The 22,583-nt window shown below is 33.2% G+C and overlaps 1 protein-coding gene across 1 annotated transcript in view; it reads left to right on the plus strand.

Moving 5' to 3' along the window:
• Positions 1-22,583, plus strand: part of CDH8 (cadherin 8) — a 386,466-nt gene that overhangs the window by 288,890 nt on the left and 74,993 nt on the right. The window contains exon 9 of the mRNA XM_010378203.2: positions 22,250-22,371. Within this exon, the coding sequence (XP_010376505.1) occupies positions 22,250-22,371 (122 nt within the window). The remainder of the gene's footprint in view (positions 1-22,249; positions 22,372-22,583) is intronic.

The following is a 22,583-nucleotide window of genomic DNA, read 5'->3' on the forward strand; positions in this document are numbered from 1 at the left end:
AACGTTAACTGGGGTTTTCTAAACTGTAACATTTGCTTACCAATCAGATAAAAGCCCATTTTCTACTGCTAGAGAAAATCATGGGACAGATCCTTTCTTTCCAGAATCAAAGTTTCTCAAGGCTGCACATAAATATAGGAAGCATTAAGGCTGTCTTTCAAACCCTTGCAAGATTCGTGGTATAGACAGAGGAAGATTCTTCATGGTAAATACGGAGTTTTACCACTATAGTTCTTATTCATATTGGTCTTGCTGAAAGCTCTGGTGGCTCTTTTTTTTCCCCTCTAATAAAAGTTCCTGGGTTCCAAACTAGAATCATTGAATCAAATGATGTCAAATGTCCTGGTACCCACAAGAACTCTAAAAAAAAAAAAGAAAAAAAAAAAAAAAAAAAAAAAAAAACAACTGTACACGTTTTATTGTAGATGTTCTGAATGAAATGAATTTGCTACTCTGCCTTACCTAAATATTGCAAGCCTGGTTTTGAAGAGCCAGTATTCCATAAACTCATTTGTTTCCTTCATAGAATTAGAAAGGTAATAATGGTTTTCCTTCCAAACAACATATACCCTCCTCAAACATCAGTTGGCAAAATATTTTAGGGCATAGTTGACCTTTGGAAGCCGTTACTCTGTGATCATTATTGTTTGCCAACAGGCCTGCTGCTGAGAGTAGATAAAGTTTCCTAGCAATCACTAAGAAAGAGGAATAGGTCTTGTTTTGTTTTCATATTGAGGATGAATGCTCAGGGTCAAATTGTCAGAACTATGTAGAGATAAGACAGGATTGGTCATTGGAAGAAGAAAATAGAGAAAGGAAGTTTACATTCTTATAACTTGGTATTGAATTTCTGTATGTATCGTTTGTAAGCATGAGAGACAGGAATTTAGGTGGAGAAATGACATTTAGAAGGACTAACCCATTCAACATTTCCTCTTTTTTTCTTTACCTAGTTTTATTTTTATTCATAAGTTTCAATAATATCTCAGTCATCCCCCTTATTTCTAAGTATCTATGAATATAAGTGAATATGTGTTTTCTCTGTTTATTTGTTTTTCTGTTTGGTATCTGTAGTGCCTATAAGAGTATCTGGCACTCAGTAGGTATAAACTCAGTATTTTTTTAATGAATGCATGTTGGAAAGTTACTTTGTAAAATACAATTATCATACGTTAAATGTTTATGAGAGAATAATCATGTCACTATGGAGAAAATAATCATGCCACTTTCTCTATAGGATTGTTAGGAAAATTAAAATATAGTAAGTAAGTGTTCAATAAACAGCATGTAATCTTAAAAAGTGATGATGATGATGATGATGATGACATTCTCAAATGGCAGACATAGATTATTAATGGAGTAGGGTATTGGTTTGTGAGTAGGATTTCAATGTTAGTTTGGTTGTACTGACTGAGACTCATATAAAGAATACATAGAGCTTAGACACCAAGCATATTAATCTCTATAACACCTAGAACAGTGCTGAGGAAGAAATCAACCAAAGTGGTTTATTCTCCACTGACTGGTTCCGGTGCCTTGATGGAAAAAATCTACATCAAACCGGTTGATGTTCTAAGAGGCATGTGGCAATATATGGAAATAACTTATTTTTTACCCAAATAACTGTTCAAAGCCCTGCCCCAATGATGCCAGGCCATGTCAAGGAGACCACCAACAACAACTGGATTCTTTGCAACAGCAGAAATGCAGATGTCAACAATTGAACTTAGCATTTTTAGTTACAGTGGATTTTTTTCCTGCATCTTTGTTTTTATTTTAGTATGCCAACAATTTTTTTTTAATTTTACCATTTTTTTTAATTTTAGAAATTAAAATATTTCTGGTAACAAACAAAGATTTTCCCATCCTACATTAATTCAGGGTAAAAATAAACCTCTAGCAGGTTTTCTTTTTTGACATTATTTGGAATTATTTTGTTAATAACATTGAAGACTCCAATATTGGTCTGTATTTTCTCACTTTCTCATAATGTTTTGGAATAAGCTTGATGCTTTGTCCCTGTCAGCATCCCTATTGCTCTATATTGAAAATTTGCATGATAGATTTACTAGGTCCAAGATTAGTTTATTAACTTTCCGTTAACATGGTGAGTATTTTAAAAGTGAATTTTTGTGAAGCTAGCACATCATTTTAGCTATGCCTTTTAAAAAGACTTACAAGCATCTTGAGCAGGATAATGTCATTATACACAAGCCCTCTGCATTACCTCTGCAAATACATCAAAAACCAAAACCCAGAAAGAATGTTCCCTGTTTCTTGCAGATTTGTGTATTTTACTCAATATATCTTTTACAATCTTATTACAAGAATACATAATAGTCTATCTCTAGTTACCTTTCTAACATGCATAGATGGACAGATGATTTTGTGGATACTAATGGAGTTAGAGAAAGAAGTAATGTATAAATGTGACTGTGTATCTACGTTTATATTCGCATATATCCAAGGCATTTAATGTTAACATCTGGGAGTAAATCAACAACGTCTATTTTATTTTTATGTACTTGACACTGTGATAGTGGGTTGTACTATAATCATTCCAGCCAGTTCTGTTCATCATTCATCTTTAATTCTGCTAATCTTTCATCTTGAATTATGTATTTGTTTACTTAACTCAATGTGGTGCATGCATCTTGGTCCACTGTCACCATAAATGCAGAATTTACTGTGGCAAAAGCATAGACTGAGGAAAAGCGGTCTCAAGAAATTGGTCTGGTTTTGTAGCCAGAGCATCATCTAAAGATAGCACAATCTTAATCACCATCTACGAATTCTGTCAGGCACTGCCCACAGCGTCCCTTGAACTCACAGAGGATTAGAATCCTTCTAGAGTAAATTTTGTCTGTTGCTAAACAAGTGCAGGGTGATTTCCAGTTTATTTTTCTTGGGGAAAATAATGAACATATTACATCATTGTGTGTGTGTGTGTGTGTGTGTGTGTGTGTGTGTGTGTTGGGGGGGATATCAAGTGTTTTCCTTAAGTCTATGACGATAACTTACATCAGACACACTCTCCCATGGAGAACAACCACAAGGTTAGGCAGAACAACATGATTTGAAGGCGGCCAGCACCTAAGGAACTCAGACACCGGAGAGAAAGAAAATAAATTGAGGTGACTCCTCAAGTTAGCACTGCTTATTCCTTTCAGAGTTTAACTGATTCAACTCACAGAGCAAAGAGCCCAAATGGAAATCAGTGACCTAGAGTTTTTGATGGATTTATGGGACTCTGGAGACAAAAGTTAGATTTCAGGGTTACCGAGGTATCTAGAAATTGGGAGGCCAAGGTCACAGAGCAAAGATAATTAGAGAAGAATGGGAGTTTTTTTCACCCTTGATGAATTTGCCACATCTTAACATGTGCAAGAGTAAGAGGATTTAAACCTATCAAAGAACTAGTGCTAAGAAGATAAAAAGCTAAACAAATATTTTAGCAGTGTAACAGAAATAATGCACCCTAGAAGTAACAGAAACTCAGAAATTAAATTAATCCCCATAATTCTGAAATCCGGTCTTAGTGGCATCAAACTGATCTATCTAAACATATCTTCCTGGAAGAAGAAAACCAAATTTGTATAAAGGGAGATAACACCTTTTATACGAAATTTTCAAAATCCAATTAAAAAATTTTGAAATGCTACCAAGAAGGAGTAGACCTGCAACAGTCAGAAAAAAGACAATAGAAAAATATCTAAATGATACAGATAATCAAATTTTCCAACTAAGAATAAATATAGTTAACATGTCCAAGAGAATAGGTAACAAATGAGATGGGTAATTTGCCCAAAGATGTGGAGCCTATACAAATAATCAAAGAAAAAGACTAAAGCTGAAAAATTCAGTGTGTTAAAGTGATAATATAATCAATTGAAACAGTAGATTTGCAAACCAGATTTAGAATAGAAAAAAAAAGACAGTAAAAAGAGAAAAAAGAAACAGGAAGAATCACAGAAAGAAAACAATAGTAAAAATACAAATAGGAGCATATGACATAGATTATATGTAAAGCAAAGGTATATTATTTTTGAGACTGACACTCCAGAGAGGAGGAAGAAGAGAGAAGATGCAATAGTTGAAGAAATAATGGTCACAAATTTTCAAATCTGATAGAAATCATCAAGATATAGATTCAAGTGGCTCAGTGAACTCTTAAACAGGGTAAATACAAAGAAAAGCCTATCAGGACACATCATAGCAACACTGCTAAAAATAAAGACAATGAGAATTTAAAATTAACCCAAAACATTCATGTCTTAAAAATTAATATCTCAAGCTGACAGTTCATTTGATAATATAAATTATGAAAGGCAGAGACAAAGAATGTCATTTTAAAGGACAGAAGGAAAATAATTGCCAAGTCAAAATATTATATCAAGAGAAAAGAGCCTTCAAATTAAGCTGTTTTCTTTCTGAAAAAAGAAAAACTTGATAAAATGTATTACCAGCAGTTTTTCACTGAAAACATTTTTAGAAATGTATTTTTCTAAAAAAAATAAAAATAAAAACCAGCCTAAATGGCAATGATAATATAGAAAAGAAAGAAGATGAGCAAAAATATTAATATGTGGGAAAATACAAAATAATATATGCTACTTAATATAATTAGAATGTGTTACATGTATAAAGTCGTGGTAGAATTAAAATACATAACAAAAATGATGGAAGCGGGAAGGGTGTAATATAAATTATAAACAATGCATTGCAAATATTCTTCCATTATACATATAATGTTTGATGCATTACTTTAAGATATACTTTAATAAATCAAGGATACATATATGAATTATATATTTAGTGTTGTCACTAAAATGATATTAATTAAAGACTATGTAAGTAATATAATAATGGAGAAATGGAATAATTAAAACTAATTAGTTAAAAACCATAGAAACGGGGAAAACTGTTTTTAAAAAACATTAAAAAATTACAAAAAGAAATCCAAACCCATATGGTTATGTACTTTAATATTAGATATACATTGTCAGATTAGATTTGAAAAACAAGCAATGCACAGATCATGTCTGTTATCACAGATAAAGCTGTAATAGAAGGATAGATAGACACTGAGATGATTGAAATAAGATCTGACTGCAAATTCAAATTGAAGGAAAGTTGTTCAGGTGTGAACTAAGAAGAAAGAAATATTTCCTCAAATAATGGAGAAAAATGTTATAATGATAAATAACTAAATTCAGCAAGATGTAAAAATCCTGAATTCCTATATACCTTATAATGTATTTGCCAAGTATGTAAAGTAAAACATTGGCAGAATTTAAGTGAGCAACAGATAAACCAACAATTAGAACAAGTAGACCAAAAAACTGAAGATAGAGAAATTTGAATATCATGATTAATAAACTTATTTAATTGGAAGGTATAAAATACTGCACTAAAGAGTTACAGAAAAATCATTCTTGTCAAACAGACTTGAAATATTGACCCCAAATGGCCAAAAACTGCATCCTAAAACAACTTATCACATGCAGTATATACCTTCTTAGCAGTGGCATTAAGTTTTAAAAATGAGTAACAACAACAAAAACTTAAATTATTCTTAAGTATTGAAAATTAAACCACACACTTCTAAATAACCCATGAAAAACAGAATAAAACCACAAAAGAAATTGACACATTTAAAAAATGAATGATAGCAAAACAATGACATGGCAAATCATGTGGGACAGAGTTAACACAGTACCCACAGGGAAATTGACTTTAAGTGTCTACATTAAAAAAGAAGAAGTGTTGAAAATCAATTATCTGAGCATCCACTTCAAAGGGGCTGAAAATGACAAGAAAATTAAAATTTAAAAAGTAGCAGAAAGGTGAAAATAAGTAAGAATAGAAAATAATGAAATTGAAAACAAATGTACAATAGTGAAATTCAACAGAACTAACAGCTGTTCCAAAAATGAATGAAATTGATAAAACCTTGCAAGGGAAAATAAGAAGGCAAGTCATCAATATCAGAAATGAAGAAGGAAGCATTGCTACAACTTCTATAGAGATTCAAAAAGATAATGGAAGGATGTGAGGGCGATCAGGCTGTGACGACGCGTGCCCCCCCATTGATTGCCAGGGTTGATTTGGCTGATCTGGCTGGCTAAGCCGGTGTCCCCTTCCTCCCTTACCGCTCCAAGTGCATCCCTCCTGAAGCTGCACGCTACATGGAAGAAAACGACCATCCCCGAGGAGGACCGATCTTCGGTCAAGAATATAGGAGTAGCTGTGCTCCCCTGCTAGAATCTTCAAACAAGCTCTCAAGCTTCATTTGTAGGAGAACGTAGGGTAGTCAAGCTTCCAAGACCTCAGACACATCCAAATGAGGCGTGGCATGTGGCAGTCTGGTTTTTAAAAGGAAAAATTAAAAAAAAGATAATGGAAATATTTATTCCAATTTTAAAAGTTATTGGCAAAAATATGAATACATTTAGCATAAACACAACATGAACATATTTATGTCAAAACTTTAAAAATGTATTGTGATAGAGGCAAGTTTAAAAACACAGGCTTTGCCAAATGGCATAAATAAGAAAAAACAGAAAAAAATATGTCTATTACTTCTCTATTGAATAATTGAATCCATAATTCCCAACTCTAACACATAAGTTCTCATGCTCAAATGAACTCACCGATATAAATTTCAACAGAAAAGTGAAAGAGGGAGCATTTCCCACTCTATGTCCCAAAGTCGGTGTAATCTTGATGCTAAAACCTGACAAGAATATTACAAGAAAGGAGAATTAACAGCCTGCTTCTGATATACAAATCTTAAGTAACATATTAGCAAAACAAACTCACTAATATACAAAAACATTACAGTCAGGGAATACAGGGACAGATTATAACATTTAAAAATGTGTTTATTCAAATTAAAATATTGAGAGAAGATAGAGAAAAACATGATCTATCTGTGAAGATCAGAGAGAGTTAAGTATGCATTTCTTGTCCATGATAAAATTTCTTTGCACACCAGAAATAAAAGGGGACTTAATTTGATAAAAAGTAGCTACGAAGAAACATATAGTAAATATCAGATTTAATGGTGCAATACTGAAACCTTTCTCATTTAGATTGCAAATGAGATGAAGTCGTCTACCATTGCTAGTTTGATTCAATTATACTGAAGGTTTTAGTCAATACAATAAGGTACAAGGAAGAAATGAAAGTGTAAATATCAGGAAGAGAGAAATATAATTGTCATTATTCACAATCTCAACATGATTGAGTATAAAAAAATACAAAAATAATCTATAAACTATTATAAATAAGTAAAATTTGCATGGTTGTCAGAGTTACAAAAATTATTGCATTTTGTTTTCTACCAATACTCAGAAAATTAAATTAAATACTATCTATAATATTGAGCAGACTTCAATTACATAGCAAAAAAGTCTGATGCAAGGCCCCTAAACAAACTACAAAACATTACTGAGAAAAATTAAAGGTACAAGTGAAGGGTTGTACAAAGTTTGCAGTTTGAAAGATTCAAACATAAAATATCAGTTCTCTAAATGTATCTGTAGAATCTAAGCAGTATCAATACATTCCAACATTTCTCTGTGTGTGTGTGTGTGTGTGTGTGTGCGCTCATGCACGTGTGCATGTGCACGTGTGTATACTTTGACAAATGATACTATAATGTGCATAGAAATTTAAAGGGCAGAAATAATAAAGAAAATATTTACCAAGAACCCAAATTGTTTGTCTTATGATATCATTATATGAAGGTTTATTATAAGATAGAGTTCTTAATAAAGGATTGTAGGACTAAAAAGATGGAAAAATAGACCAATGGAATAGAAGGCTTCAGAAATAGGCCTGCAGAGAAAATGCTCAACTGAATTATAACAAAGATGCCATAAGGGGAAATAGCAATAATGTGGACTGTAAACTGGATCCTTGCGAGTGGAAAAAACTAAACTGTGACCTGTGCTTCTGACCATAAATATAAATAATTTTCACATAGATCAAAGATATAAAAGTAAAAAATAAAACAATAGACCTTCCAAAAGTTAACATGGAATTTTCAAATTCTGGAATAGGAAAATAATGAATGACTAATATAAAAAAAGCACTAAAATTAACAAAAGTACGTATTGATGAATTCAATTTATTGAATTACAAATTTATGCTCATCAAAAGATACTACTAAGAGAAAGAAAAATCAAGCCATTGGATGGGAGAAGGAATTGTGGTACACATATCTACTAAAAGACACATTTTTAATATAGTGTAGGCGTATCAATTAGGAAAATATAGGCAACTTAATTAATAAAGGAACATTTGAACAGGTACTTCACAAAGAGGATGTCCAAGTGTCCAGTACACAGAAGAAAAGGCCCTAAGCATCAAATATTCAGGGCATTTAGATATACCTAAAATACAACTTCAACACTCCTACGATGTCTAAAATTAAAATCGAATAATAGGTAACTGAATTTACCAAGTATTGTTGCAGATATGCAGCAGCTTGATCTTTAACACAGTGCTCCTCAGAGTGTAAACTGGTATATCCACATTAGGAAAATATTTGGAAAAAAATGCTAAAGCTGAATGTATGCATGACCTGTAATATTTCATAGGATATTAATATACAGAAATTAATATATTTATGCATCAGAAGATATGCAGAAAACATTTATAATAGTGCAATTAAGAATAGCATAAAACTGAAAGAACCCAAATGCCCATCAATAAAAGAATAAGTAAATAAATTATGGTATATTCACACAATGGAATTCTTTTCCAAACAATGGAAAAGCCTGATGTATTGCTGCAACCATCTGAATGAAAAAAATATTACATCGAACTAAGGCATCTAGATGCAAATATGTATACACTGTATGAATTCCATGTTTATGAAGTCTTGAAGAAGATAAACTAACATACTGTTAAACCAAGCAGAGGTTATCTTGAGGGTCATGATGACTTGCAAGGGGGTAAATGAAAGGGTGTTGGCTACTTTGGATATCTTGATGTAGGTGATAGTTACATGGATGTGTTTATTCTGGGAAAATCCACTATAATAAATCGTTAGCATTTATATGCTTTTGGTTCTCATGGCTTACTTTAAATGCAAAAGTTGACCCCACATAAAAAATATAAGGAAACCACTATCATATATTCAAAAATATATGACTATTAACATTTCTGAACATGAATTCACTGAAAGAAAATTCCACATTAATGGAATCATCAAACCTTTCTTTTGACATTATTAGTTTATTATGTTTGTGCATTGGGCGGGCAGTGATCGGTATTAAAAACATTATATTGGACGGGCGCGGTGGCTCACGCCTGTAATCCTAGCACTTTAGGAGGCCAAGGTGGACAAATCACGATGTCAGGAGATCAAGACCATCCTGGCCAACATGGTGAAAGCCCGTCTCAACTAAAATTCAAAAAATTAGCCAGGCATGGTGGCACGTGCCTGTAGTCCCAGCTACCCGGGAGGCTGAGTCAGGAGAATTACTTGAACCCGGGAGGCAGAGGTTGCAGTGAGCCGAGATTGTGCCACTGCACTTCAGCCTGGTGACAGAGCAAGACTCCATCTCAAAAAGAATTTATATATATATATATATATATATATATATATATATATATATATTAGGAATATGTGTTTTACAAATGTTATATTAAAGAGAACCTGTGTGAAGTAATTAATTTTGTTTGTTTTGTTACTTGATAGTCAGGCCACCCTAGTGTGTTTGTTTGTTTTTGCAGAGTCTCGCTCTATCGCCCAAGCTGGCATGCAGTGGCATGATCTCGTTTGGACTCTAGATGTTCAAGAATACATACTTCTTCACAGTATTAGGTTGTTGCAAAAAGAAGTCGGTTTTTGCCATTGAAAGTAATGGCAAAAGCTGTAGTTCCTTTTGCACCAACCTAATACTGTGTTATATAATATATATAGATTGATTTCAACCCATATATATCCTGAAATCATGTCCACAGTTGAAAAAACATCTTCACTGCAATCCAACAAACTTCAAAGAGAGAGTGAGGTATAATGGGCCACTCAATAGATGGTGGGTAGTTTACAATGATAGCTTTCTTATCTAATAAATTGTGTGTGTTACTTGTGTGTGTATGGGCAGGTGCTGCGGGCACTATGTTGTAACGCAGTATTAAATGAGCATTTAATCTGAACATTACATATGTCAATACATTAATTCCTCTGAAACTGTATCCCTAAGGTTCTAAAATATAAGGGATTAAATAGAAACACTTACCAAAGTAAACTCAAGAAATTCACATCCAGTAATCACGAGTCAATCCTATTTGAAATAATTAGGGGAAATACCACTGAGGATTTAATAATTGACCCGTAATGCAACTCAGATGGTGGAGTAGAATTAGAGATTTTTGCAAAGAAGACTTAGTTTGCTAAAAGGGACATGAGAAGCAATAAACTCACTATCCAATTTTATTTCTTTACCTGTTGCACCATTGAAAAAGATAAGAGATGTGTAAACAGGATAGAAATATGTACTTAAGGGTATAAAAGGAAGGAGTCAATATTTTCCAGTTACAAATTCAGCCAGAGTAATACATAATAGGATGAAGATGCAGACCAAAACTAAAACAAAAGAAACAAATAAAAGCCGTGTATGTGCACACACACATACACACACATAAAAAGCAAAACAAAAAAGATGACATTCGTATGCACAGTATAGACAATAGAGGACAACAAGTTTGTAAGCACACTTAAAGAATTAAAAGTAGATCGCATTATAAAATACAAATTAAGAGAAAAATAGAAAACATAATAGCTCTGTGCTCATTCATACTATTGTTTTTTTTTTATAAACTGTCATTCATGTTATCTTTATTTGTAGTGTGATTGCTAAAATTTTACATTTATGAAATATAAAGAAAGGATCTAAGAAAAGGTTATGAAGGATAAAGTCAAGTCTCTCTCCAGTGGCTCTAAATCTTTTCCCCATCAGATTAAAATCTTACAGTGGTAAGTGTGCCTACCCTAGTTTTCAAGATCTCAATTCTTGTGAGGAGGAGAAAGGATTCTGAGGGTTCATTGTAGATATGTAGAAAAAGGTGGAGTGAAGAACTTGCCAAGTGGTTATACAGAACTCTACTATTTCCAGGTTCACTTAAGAGGAGTGTAATAAATAAGGGACGCGCACATTTTCTCCCCATTTAGAGAGCATTTGAAAATGGAGTAGGAAGTTAGCTTGCTTTTTAGCAGTCAGGGAAAACACACAGGGGTCGGTGAGGGCTTGAACCAAAGTCACTATTTAAAAGTCATTTTCTCCAGGGAGTTCAAGGCATTTTCAAAAATGTCTAAGTCCACAGCTTTCTCAGTGAGAGAAAATACTTTTTCCCCTCTCTTGAGAGAGCCACTTCTTGGTTAATAGAAAGGCTATAACTTATAAGCTTTGTTCATTAGACACTAAAGCCCCAATTTGATTAAAGTTCTAATTTAATTCTAAACTACTCTGTAGATATGACTGGGATTTCAAGGAGTGAAATAAAATGACTACTCTTTATACTCTGTGGCTTGCTGGAAATTTCACAATCTTATCTTCAAAAATTATTGAAATTCTGGTAGTCAATTGCTCCTTCTTTGTACAACAGAACGCAGAAAGTTTTTGATAAGTATTTGATTGTGTCAAAAGTCTGCGTTTGAACCAGTGCAAGAATATAGTTGCTATAACAGAGAAAGAGGAATGCCTAAAAACAATACTGCAAAGATAAAAACCTATCAAAAATATCCCCAGAAGCATGGATACCCTGCTGGTGTCCACTGGTTAATTACATACTAACGTGTTCCTCAGCTATCTAATAATCTATGGATTTGGTAAATCATCACTAATGATTTATAAATTAACGTGCTATTTATGGGCAAAGTGTGTCTCAAAAAGTTTCATCTTTAGTCATTAGAGAGCTGAAACCCGCTATTGACATTATTTCCAATATCTTCTTTCAAATTTCCGTCAGTTTTATTTTAAACTTACTAAGTTGCTATATTTCCATCATGTATTCAATTCACATCTTCCTGTTTTTATAAAATTGCACTGCTCCTCTTACCATCTTTTCAATTATAAATTCTCTTATTTTGCATTCCCCAATTGACAGTAATTTACTGCTCATGGCTTCTACCCTTCTACTTGCAGAAAGCTCAAGAATTATTTATTGTGCCCCACCAGTAAATCTAAATTTGTCAAATCATTTTTCTCTCTTATAGCTTGAAAAGGCAAGTCTGTTTACTTCAATTGATGCCTGCAAAAACAGCAGCTCATGGAAACCAGCTAAAAGCAAATTCCCAAGTAACCTAGTCTTGGCAGTATTCCATTACCTTTGATTATAAAAGGGCAAAATTAATGGGCAATTCATGAGGGTATGTGACAGAGAGGTGATAGGAAGTCACTACTACTCAAATGGTAGAAGTCAAGAAGTTGTTTATACCAGATGCTATTTCAGCCTTTTCTTCCATCATATGTGAAAACAGCCTGACTTTTGTGACCAATTGAAATGGGCCTTCCAGACCACTTTGTCACATCTCTTGCGTTTAGAAAATTAATCTTTAATGGATGCTAACCAAGTTTCTAATTATAATATCTTTATATTTAATGTTTGTGTATCAGATGAAAGGCAAACATTTTGGGGCCAGTCACAAAGGACATGAATAATTTCCTTAGAAGCTTATCTAATTAATTTTATTGCTCTATAATATCTTTAAAATTTGAACTGCTATCATGTCATTAATTTAGAAACAAGTGAATCTTCAGTATTTAAATATGACACGTGTTGAAAATTATAAGTTGTAATTTCAGTCGTGTCTGTTCATATAATATTGATAAAGATAAGATATTTTGGTGATGTTTGGGGAAATGGAACAATAGGTTTTGTTTGTTTTATTGTTTTTCTCTGTGTTTTAGCAGTTTCAAGAAACACCCGGTAGATTTCTGAGGCATTCATATACCTGGGATAAACATTCATCTACTTAGGGCTAAACAAAATGAAACATAATTTGTCTTTCAATCTACTTTTTGCTCATTTTTTAAAAATAAATCTGATCCAGAAATAGTTCATTGGCTTGCCAGTGATCACATAATATATATCTGGCTCGTTACCATATAAAACAATACTTGTCCTGACATGGCCCCAAATTTCTCTCCTAATATCACCATTGGCCTTATCTTGGGATAGTCCCACCATTAGAACTCCTGATTATTTGGTGATGGAATGGTCTCTGGGCCTTTTTACATCCCATTTACTCTATCTGAAACAGTTGTCCACCTTTCTTTCCCTCCCTCCCTCCCTCCCTCCCTCCCTCCCTTCCTTCCTTCCTTCCTTCTTTCCTTCCTTCGTTTTTTGGTTTGTTTTTGAGACGGAGTCTTGCTCTGTCACCAGGCTGGAGTGCAGTGGCGCGATCTTGGCTTACTGCAACCTCCATCTCCTGGGTTCAAGCAATTCTCCTGCCTCAGCCTCCCGAATAGCTGGGACTACAGGTGCGTGCCACCATGCCCAGCTAATTTTTGTATTTTTAGGAGAGATGGGGTTTTACTATGTTGGCCAGGATGGTCTTGATCTCTTGACCTCGTGATCTCCCTGCCTAGGCCTCTCAAAGTGCTGGGATTACAGGTGCGAGCCACTGCGCCTGGCCTCCACCTTTCTATACCTAAAGTAAACTACTTTTACTAATTTTAAAAGGCAAAAGATAATTCCCTATTTTAAATCTTTCTGTAACTGTAGAAAAGTGCATCTTCTTTCTATAGTCTTCTACAACACTGTGAAAATGAATAACTTATAGGATAAATGAAGATATAGATAAACCACTACAATGTGATATTTCTCAAATGCTATGAATTACTTGGTTATAGGAGATTTGTCTTAACTGGACATACACATATAACTATGTATTGAATAACTGAATAGAAGAGTAATAAGATAACGAATGAATGACAAAAGACATTTATCAAAATTCTCAGGAGAGTTTCAGGGTACTTAACCTTCTTGAGCTTATATTTATGATATTTTGAAGAATGAATTCAAATAATTATGCACAACCACATTAATGTCACATATCTCTGTTCTCGAGGACAAAAGGGTATTTGTGATAGTATTATTTTAATTAGTCATGAATGTCCCAGCTTTTGGAAAGAGACAATTTAGTGGATTGAATGGTGACCCTCAAAAAAGATATGTCCAGTTCCAAACCCCAGAAACCTGTCAAGATCACATGTGGAAAAGGGTCTATATAGACGTAATCAAGGATCTTGAGATGAGCTTATTCTAGATCACCTAGGTAGGCCTTAAATCCATTGACAAGTGTCCTTATTATAAATAGAAGAGAAGATACAATAAGAAGAGGAGAAAGCCATGTGAAGATGGAGGCAGAAACTGGATTTATGCCATCACAAAGCAAGAAATATTGGAGATACTAGAAGCTGAAATGGGCAAAGAAAGATGCTTCACTGGTGGCTTCTCAGGGCATGTGGCACCATTGAGACCTTGATTTTGGACTTCTGACCTCCAAGTGTGAGAGTGTGAAGGAATACATTTGTATGCCTTTAAGGCATGAAGCTTGTGGTAATGTGTTATGGCAACCTTAGGAAACTAATATAAACAAGTTTACAAAAAAGAAAAGAAAAAGTCATAATTTTTTTGTAATGTGTTTTAAACTTAATTGAAGAGACAAGAAAATCTCACATTTACTGGATAGATAGAATATTTACTACACAGATTAATAACTCTAAACAACTCCTGTGAAGTTTTAAAAAAATGAGAGACAGAGAGAGAGAGAGAAGGAAGGAAGGCAGATGATAATTGCTGCTGATACTAAGAAAAGCCTTCTGGAAAAGGTGGGACTTGTAAGGGACCTTGAAAGAAGGGTGGTCTAAGAAAACTAGAAGGACTTACCTCTTACAAATTAGGCACAAGCATGGCCAGTATGGGCAGAAGTGCTGCGAAAATATGAACTCTAGAAAATGGCCCTAGAAAAAGAGTAGGAGGTGAACATAAAAGGTAAAAGCAGGTCTATCACTGAAGCTAGAGACCCACACTCATTGTAGCATCCTTGCAAATGCTGAAGAAAATCATTCCCCCTGCCGCTCCAGCAAGATTGGTAAGTCAGCGCCAACAAGGTCCCAATATGTTCTCTAAATGGAATGCTTTCTAGTCTACCTACCTCAACTCCAACTGTGAATGTTTAAGGTCCACCTTCTTTAAACCCTCCAACCTAGTTAAGCTCTCTCTGTGATGTGCAGCACTAAAACTGTCTGCTTGTCTTCATATCTCTCAATCTAGCATATAATTCAACACTCTTTGATTATTCTCTGCTACTATACTATACGTTCTGAGAGAACAGAGTCCTTATCTCTCTTTGCTTTTTCTTATATTCAAGGCACATAGAAGAGTACTTATACATCACTATACATATTAAATAATCAAAATTAGGGCAGACATAAAGCTATCAAGAAAATGAATGAATTAATAAAAATAATATATTATTTTTATTTATATCAAATAAATAAACATTATTTGAATGTTTTGAGATATTCATTGATCATTCACTGGATCACTGTGGTCCTAGATCACTATGGGGGAGATAGGAGGGCTCAAGAATCAACGAGTTACAATTTAAACCACATAATTTTGATATGAATATTGTATGGTAGTACAAACTCAAAAGCTGTTTTATGATAAATTTGATACTGGCCAAAAAAATTACCAGCTGGAGAAATTTATCTGAAAGTGACAGGAGGGGTGGGAAGGGCCCTGGCAACAGCAAGACCAAGGAACATACTAATAGGCTGTAATAATTAATATATCAAGGAACAATTTTATGATTATATGACTTTAGATAAATGAATGTGATATGTTTTCTCTCATTCTATTGGTGTCTTTTTACTTTTTTGATAGTTTCCTTTAAAACACAAATATTTTTAATTTTGGTGAAGCACAATATATTTATTTTTTATTTCTTGTTATTTTATTTTAGTGTCAAATCTCTAATAACATGTAAGATGTGAAATCCTACAGCATGAAGTTTTTTTCAAAAAAAAATCACTGTTTACTTCCTACTTCCTGATTATAAAATCAGTTAAATTCCTTACAGAAAAGTTGGAAAGTAGAGAAATGTATTTGTATACAAACATACACCCAAAAGTATGTAATATTTGTAACAAATATTTGTAACTTTAGTGGCTCTTCCAGGGCTTACCATATACATTTTACTTGGAAGAATACGCTTCAGATGTATATCATCTTAATTCAAATGAGATATAAAATTGCTATTCCTGTATAGTTCTATTGCCCTCCCCTCCTATTTTGTGGTATCACTGATGTACATCTTATACATATATGGTATAAACCCTAAAATTGTATTGCTATAATTATTACTTTATATAATATTGTGTTTTAAAAAGAATTTTAGAGGAGTGAAAGTATATATTCATAGCTTTTGTTTTAGTAATCTTTTTATTCATCATTTATGTTCTCTTCATTTGTTCCTGTCAATTTGAGTTACAACCTAAATTCATTTTCTTAGCCGAGTACACTTTCATACCCACTCACCTTCTTTTTGCTATGATTGGCAAATATATTACATTTTGATATGTTACAAGCTCAGCAATACTATTATATACTATAATATAAATAGATACACAGAGTTTTATGCAATTACATTTAAAATAAGAAAGGAGGAGTAATGTGGATTTCTACAGTCTTTAATAAGGGCATAATTATCTTTACTGTTTTTCTTTCTCTTTATTTTTTTCATTTGGATTTGAATTATTGTCTAGGATCCTTTGTTTTCAGCTGAAGAATTTCTTATCACTTGTAAGTGTTGTGGGGATTCTACGATTTTGCTTATCTGGTGATGATTCTATTTTACCTTCATTTATGAAAAATAGTTGTGATGGATATAGGATTCTTGGCTGACAGTTATGTTTCATTGAACACTTTGAATATGTTATCTTACTGTTTTCTCACTTCCTTTATTTCAGATGAGAAGTTAGCTGCCATTTTTATTGGGGTTCCCTGGTGATTAGTTTTTGTTTGTTTGTTTGTTTACCTCCCGCTGGTCTCAAAATGTTCTTGTTTTTGGCTTTTATCATTTTAAATATGGTATGTCTGCGCGTCTCTTTGTGATTATCCTACTTAGAGTTTGTTAGGGATGTTTTAGGACATACAGGCTAGTGTTTCTCATAAATTTGGGAAGTTTACAGGAATTGTTTGTTCATTTTTTTTCTCCATTCTCTGTCTCCTTTTCTTCTCTCAATTCCTATTATGCATATATGACACTTAATGGTATCCTATATTTCACTGAGGCTCTGCTCATTTTTATTTTTTTTTAAATGCTGTTCTTTGATTAGTAAAATCTCTGCTGATCTTCACGTTCACTAATTCTTTATTCTGCCAATTTAAATCTGCTTTTGAGTCTCTCTAGTGAATTTTAAAATTTTGGTTATGGTAATTTCCTACTGCAGAATTTCCATTTGCTTCCTTTCTAATAATTTCTGCCTTTTTAGTGATATTCTCTACTTGATATTATGTTGTTATGGTATCTTCATTTACATATTTAATTATGCCTTCTTTTAATATATGTTAATGACTACTTTGAACTCTGTTAAATCTGGCATATGGTCACTCACATATGATTTCTTTTGCCTGATTTTTCTCTCACCTATGGGTCATAATTTATTGTTTGTTTATTTTCATGTCTTGTAACTTTTTTTGGAAACTAGATATTTTCAATAATACAATGTAGCAATTCTAGTTACCAGTGTTCCCCTGGAGTTTGGAATTATTATTTACTCACTTGTTTGTGACTTGCTGAATTGTTTTAGTAAAACCTTTTTCCCCCAGTGGTGTAAAGTATGTGATCTTTCTTCTCCAGAGGAATAGTGTTGGATATTTACATAAACACCTGGAAATACAGTGGTTTTGGCAGGACTCTCTTTGATTTTCTCTGTCCCTGACCTCATCCAGCTATTAAGGTTGTTTAATTGCCAGCCAACTGTTCAATTGTTTTCAAAAGTGTCCTAGGTCATAATTTGTTCCACGGTAAGATCCATTCAAATTTGGGCTCTGGTGAAGAAATGATTCCCTAGATAAATGTTTGAGATTTGTTATTTTTCCTAGAAGGCTAATTTCAAATGACTCTGTCTGCATTCTCTCTCGCAACTAGCCTATCTCTCCAGTGATTCTACCAGATCTACCAACACTCTCTCATTTGTCTGTCATAGCAACCTTTAGTGTTTTGAGTTTACCCTTAGGCTTGAACTTCACATTCCTTTGTATATGAAGGAACTTTCTGCTTCATGGCCTGCTTTTCTCTTTCACTCCCAAGCAAAATCTTTGAGCCATGGCTTTGAAACTCTTTTCTTTAGGAGTGAAGTGCTTTGTGGAGAGAAGGAGGCAGTGACCTCAGTCTTTTTGTCTCACCTGCTGTATCCCTTAGGACTTTTTCCATAGACTATAATTATTTTTAAAAAACTTTCACCAGTTTTCTGGAGACTGGGTTTGTGAGTTCCTCAGGCTATCATGTAATCAGTCTTAAAAAACAACAACAAGAAAATAAACAAACAAAATTGAACCATGTGTTAAAAAGACTTTCTGGAAGAGATGTGATTTATGCTAAATTTTGAGGGATAGCTAGAGAAATTCTAACCACCTGGAAATAGCTTTTCAGTGCAGAGTAAACAGTTTAGGTTTTATTTTGTTTAATTTTTCTAAAGAAATAGATACAATATGAAAAGGAAACATCTAGAAATATCTACAACACAACTAAATAAGAACAAATTAATTTAATACACTTGCATAATTGTTAAATAAATGTAAAAAATAGTTGAATTTGTACATCATGATATTATTTACATCTATAAAAAGTGGGTTCCAAATTTAGTTCCGAGTTTCTCACAGAACTATAAAGAACTACAAGCTAAAGAAGAAAATCCTAATTATTTACAATTATTTACAAAGAGTTCTTTGACCATTATACTAAAACATTAGTTGCTTGTAGAGGTGCTGGGACACATGAAATAAGGTAATTGAAAAAACATTCTATGTCATTCATGATTTTCTAACAGTGTTAAGTAATAGCTCCCTAATCCCACATTGTTCCTAAAAAAAATTAGTTGGTATTTTGCACTGGGCCCCAGGAATAGATAAATACTACTTTGTCCCATATGCGACGTATGAGAAAAGCTACTTTAATGTTGAAAATTGCCTCCAATAAGAAGCTGATGGAGTTTGTTCATCCTTTATGCCTGAGTTTTGCCACCTGTCGGTCACCTAGGTCTAAGAGATAATTGCAATTTATTGCAACTATGAGGCCAAATTAAAAAGAAAAGAGAAAACTAAGAATGGACTTCGACAATTTTTTAACCAAAAGAGTGGGAAGAAAATGTGTATATGCATGTTTGCTTGTAGTGTGTAGATATGAGTGTGTGTTTGTGTGTGTGCGTGCGCATGCATGCATGTAACATTAAAGATAAGGAAAGCAAAGAATAATATCATACGTAGTTGACTTGGCCTAGTCAACCATTGTCAGTGTATCTGAATCCATAAGATTAGCAATTTTTTCACTTCAGAAGGAGCAAAATAATGTTTAAGGAATATGGTAGCTTTTACTTATACTTTCAATTTTCTAAGACTGTGTCCCTATTATTCACTGTCTAATCTGTACATGCAGTTTATTAAGCCTGTGCTAATCACTATTTATTAATTGAATACTTAGCAAGATTAAAGTAAAAATATCTAGTAGAAGTTTCTTTAATTATTTACATACACAAAAATTGGTCTAGGATGTAGAACGGAAAGAATGAGTGTTATAGAGTTAAAAGGAATAACCAGCAATTCTTGGAATTGAAACAGAGAATTACAAGAGGAAATTAATCAATTAACGGGACTCCAGTTGGGTGAAATAGGACCATGAGCAAAATTCTGGAAGTTAAATTGCACAGTTTCATAGGAAGGGTTGCAGATTATGAGTGCAATTCTGAAACTATGATTGATGGTACAACCCCTTAGACATTTGGTATTTCGTATTTGGGCCAAAACCTCAAATGTTGATCAAACTTCAGGTAAGTATTTGTACGAAATTTATTAACATTCTTGAGGAGATAGTAATAATTAGTAACCTTCATACACACACATACACACACACAGGCACAAACACACACGTATATGTATTTTTTTTTGACTTCATCAGTATTATGCTATGAAAGTGGCTTATGTCTGGAAGAGCAAAATCACATTTTGAAGTCAATACTTAACTTAGTAATCTTGGTAAAATTATATAATATTTTAAGTGTCAGGTTTACATCTTACGTATGGGGATCCCATTAGCTACTTTATAGATTTTTTTGTGCAGATTGAATGAAATATGATTATGTGAAATATTTTGCATCATGAATAGTAAACATTCAATATACATGGTGCTGTTGATGTGGAAAATTGCAAAAGGCAAAGGCTAGAATACCTTTGAATGTGTGTCCAATACGGTATGAGACACTTTTAATTTTTTCTCACATAACATTTTTTAATAATTCTATAACCAAAGTTCCTGAGTTTCAGTTTTTTTAGGAAAAAAATTGAGTTTAACTTACTTGCTCAGAGTCACACAAGTAATAGAAGGGAAAGCTGGGGCTCCAAATGCACATGTTTAACACAAAATGCTATGCTGCTTTTTACTCTCCAAGAACTGCTACTTAGCTAATGGTCAGACTGGGAAATGGAAGTAAATATTTAAATATATAACCATACCTTACTTAAATTATAAACTTCGTAGAGTTTTGTTGAATAGATAAAGGATAAAATATGAGTTCCTTGTCTTAGAGTCATATGTTAAACTTCTATTTAGATTCTTCCTTCTATCAAAACTAGGAAAGTGCATGTTTCCTCCCTGAATGAAGAATAAACAAGTTCATTATATATATATATATATATATATATATATATATATATATATATATCTCCAGTGAGCCATTTCAGGCCATTACCTTGATTTTTGGGAAGTGAAGTCAAGTTCCCTTAATTGCTCGGGATAGTATTCAGCCACTTGTAGTTAACCAAATTAGAATATTGGAGAGTTGTCATGGCACTCAACTACATTCAAATCTTGTAGCAGAGCCAGCAGGGCAAACCAACTGTAAATCTGTAGCATAGCTATAGCTATTTGGTGTATGCTTTAGGAGTACTTTTGTCTTTAACCAAAAAAACGAGTATTTTAGAGCTCCAAATGTAATCAATTGTCAAAAAGAGGAGTTTGATATATCAAATGCAAGTCTGTTTGTCAATATTCAAAGCCAAATTTTTTCCCCTCTCGACTTGCTTATAAATATTCAGTACCACAGAAACACAAATAAATAATTGGCCATCTCCAGTGCATTCTGTATAATTTATAACAGCTCAAAAGATTATTACACAGTACAGTCAAAGTCAAACTATATTTCATTTATTGCAAGTGAAAATCGAACATGGCCCAAGTCAGCAGTGTATTAATGGACTAGATCTCCTTCTATGTGTATGTGTGTATATATAATTTTAAAAAATAAGGATTTGGGGATTAAGGATTTTGTATTGAGTTCTCTGCTATTGGAATTAACCTGGAAAGATTAGAAGATTATTGTTCATTTACATTGACAAAAATCTTCATGAAAATGACAGTATTAAAATGACTTGGGATCATCTTATCCAAAAATATTCCAGGGTCAATTTTAATGAAAAATGCAATTCATAAAATATATGATACTTCATCTTTAATCTTATCTCTTTTATCATTGTTAAGGACCACTTCTCAACAAGTGATTTGGTTCTGGCCTTTTGCTAGGTTTTAAGTGTTCATCTCTATTATACAGCCAGTCAAGCAAGTAATAGCTTAAAATGGGTTATGCTCTACTCAAGAAAAAAAGAGATACATTTTTGTTGTATACAACACTTTTCTTTTAAAGAATGTATTTTATCACTAAAATAAAGCTTGCTTTATCAAAGAAACCTCTTTTAATTTATTCAGATATGGTCGTTATCAAGCTAAACTCCAGCAAATGGTGTTTGAAATAACAATTTATGCTTTTTTTTTAAAGCAGTCAAGCACTTGCTATTTTTCTTACTTGGTCAGACTCTATAATCACCATGTTGAAAACATCCTAATTAAGGGAAGTTGGAAACAGACCCACATGCTTTCAAGAGAAAGTTGAGTTGCACGTTAAAATGAAATACCCTCAATGCTGATGTTATTTTTTCCTTCCCATAGGGAACCACAGTCAGATATCACGAGTACCTGTTGCTATTAAAGTGCTGGATGTCAATGACAACGCCCCTGAATTCGCATCCGAATATGAGGCATTTTTATGTGAAAATGGAAAACCCGGCCAAGTAAATATCTCCATGTTGTTAATGCTGAATATGTTTGTATACAACTGTCTCATATTTGATTAACCTGCATTATATTGTGCATTTGCATCATTTATGATCTGCAAAGTCTCAGGCAAGAAACACATCCAAATGGGAACAGAGAGGGAATTTTTTTTCTCCATCAGATGTTATTTCTCTTCCTACTTATGACCAAATTGGCTCCTAAAGTGGAA

Source organism: Rhinopithecus roxellana, chromosome 20, assembly GCF_007565055.1.
Source record: "Rhinopithecus roxellana isolate Shanxi Qingling chromosome 20, ASM756505v1, whole genome shotgun sequence".
Classification (NCBI taxonomy): domain Eukaryota; kingdom Metazoa; phylum Chordata; class Mammalia; order Primates; family Cercopithecidae; genus Rhinopithecus; species Rhinopithecus roxellana.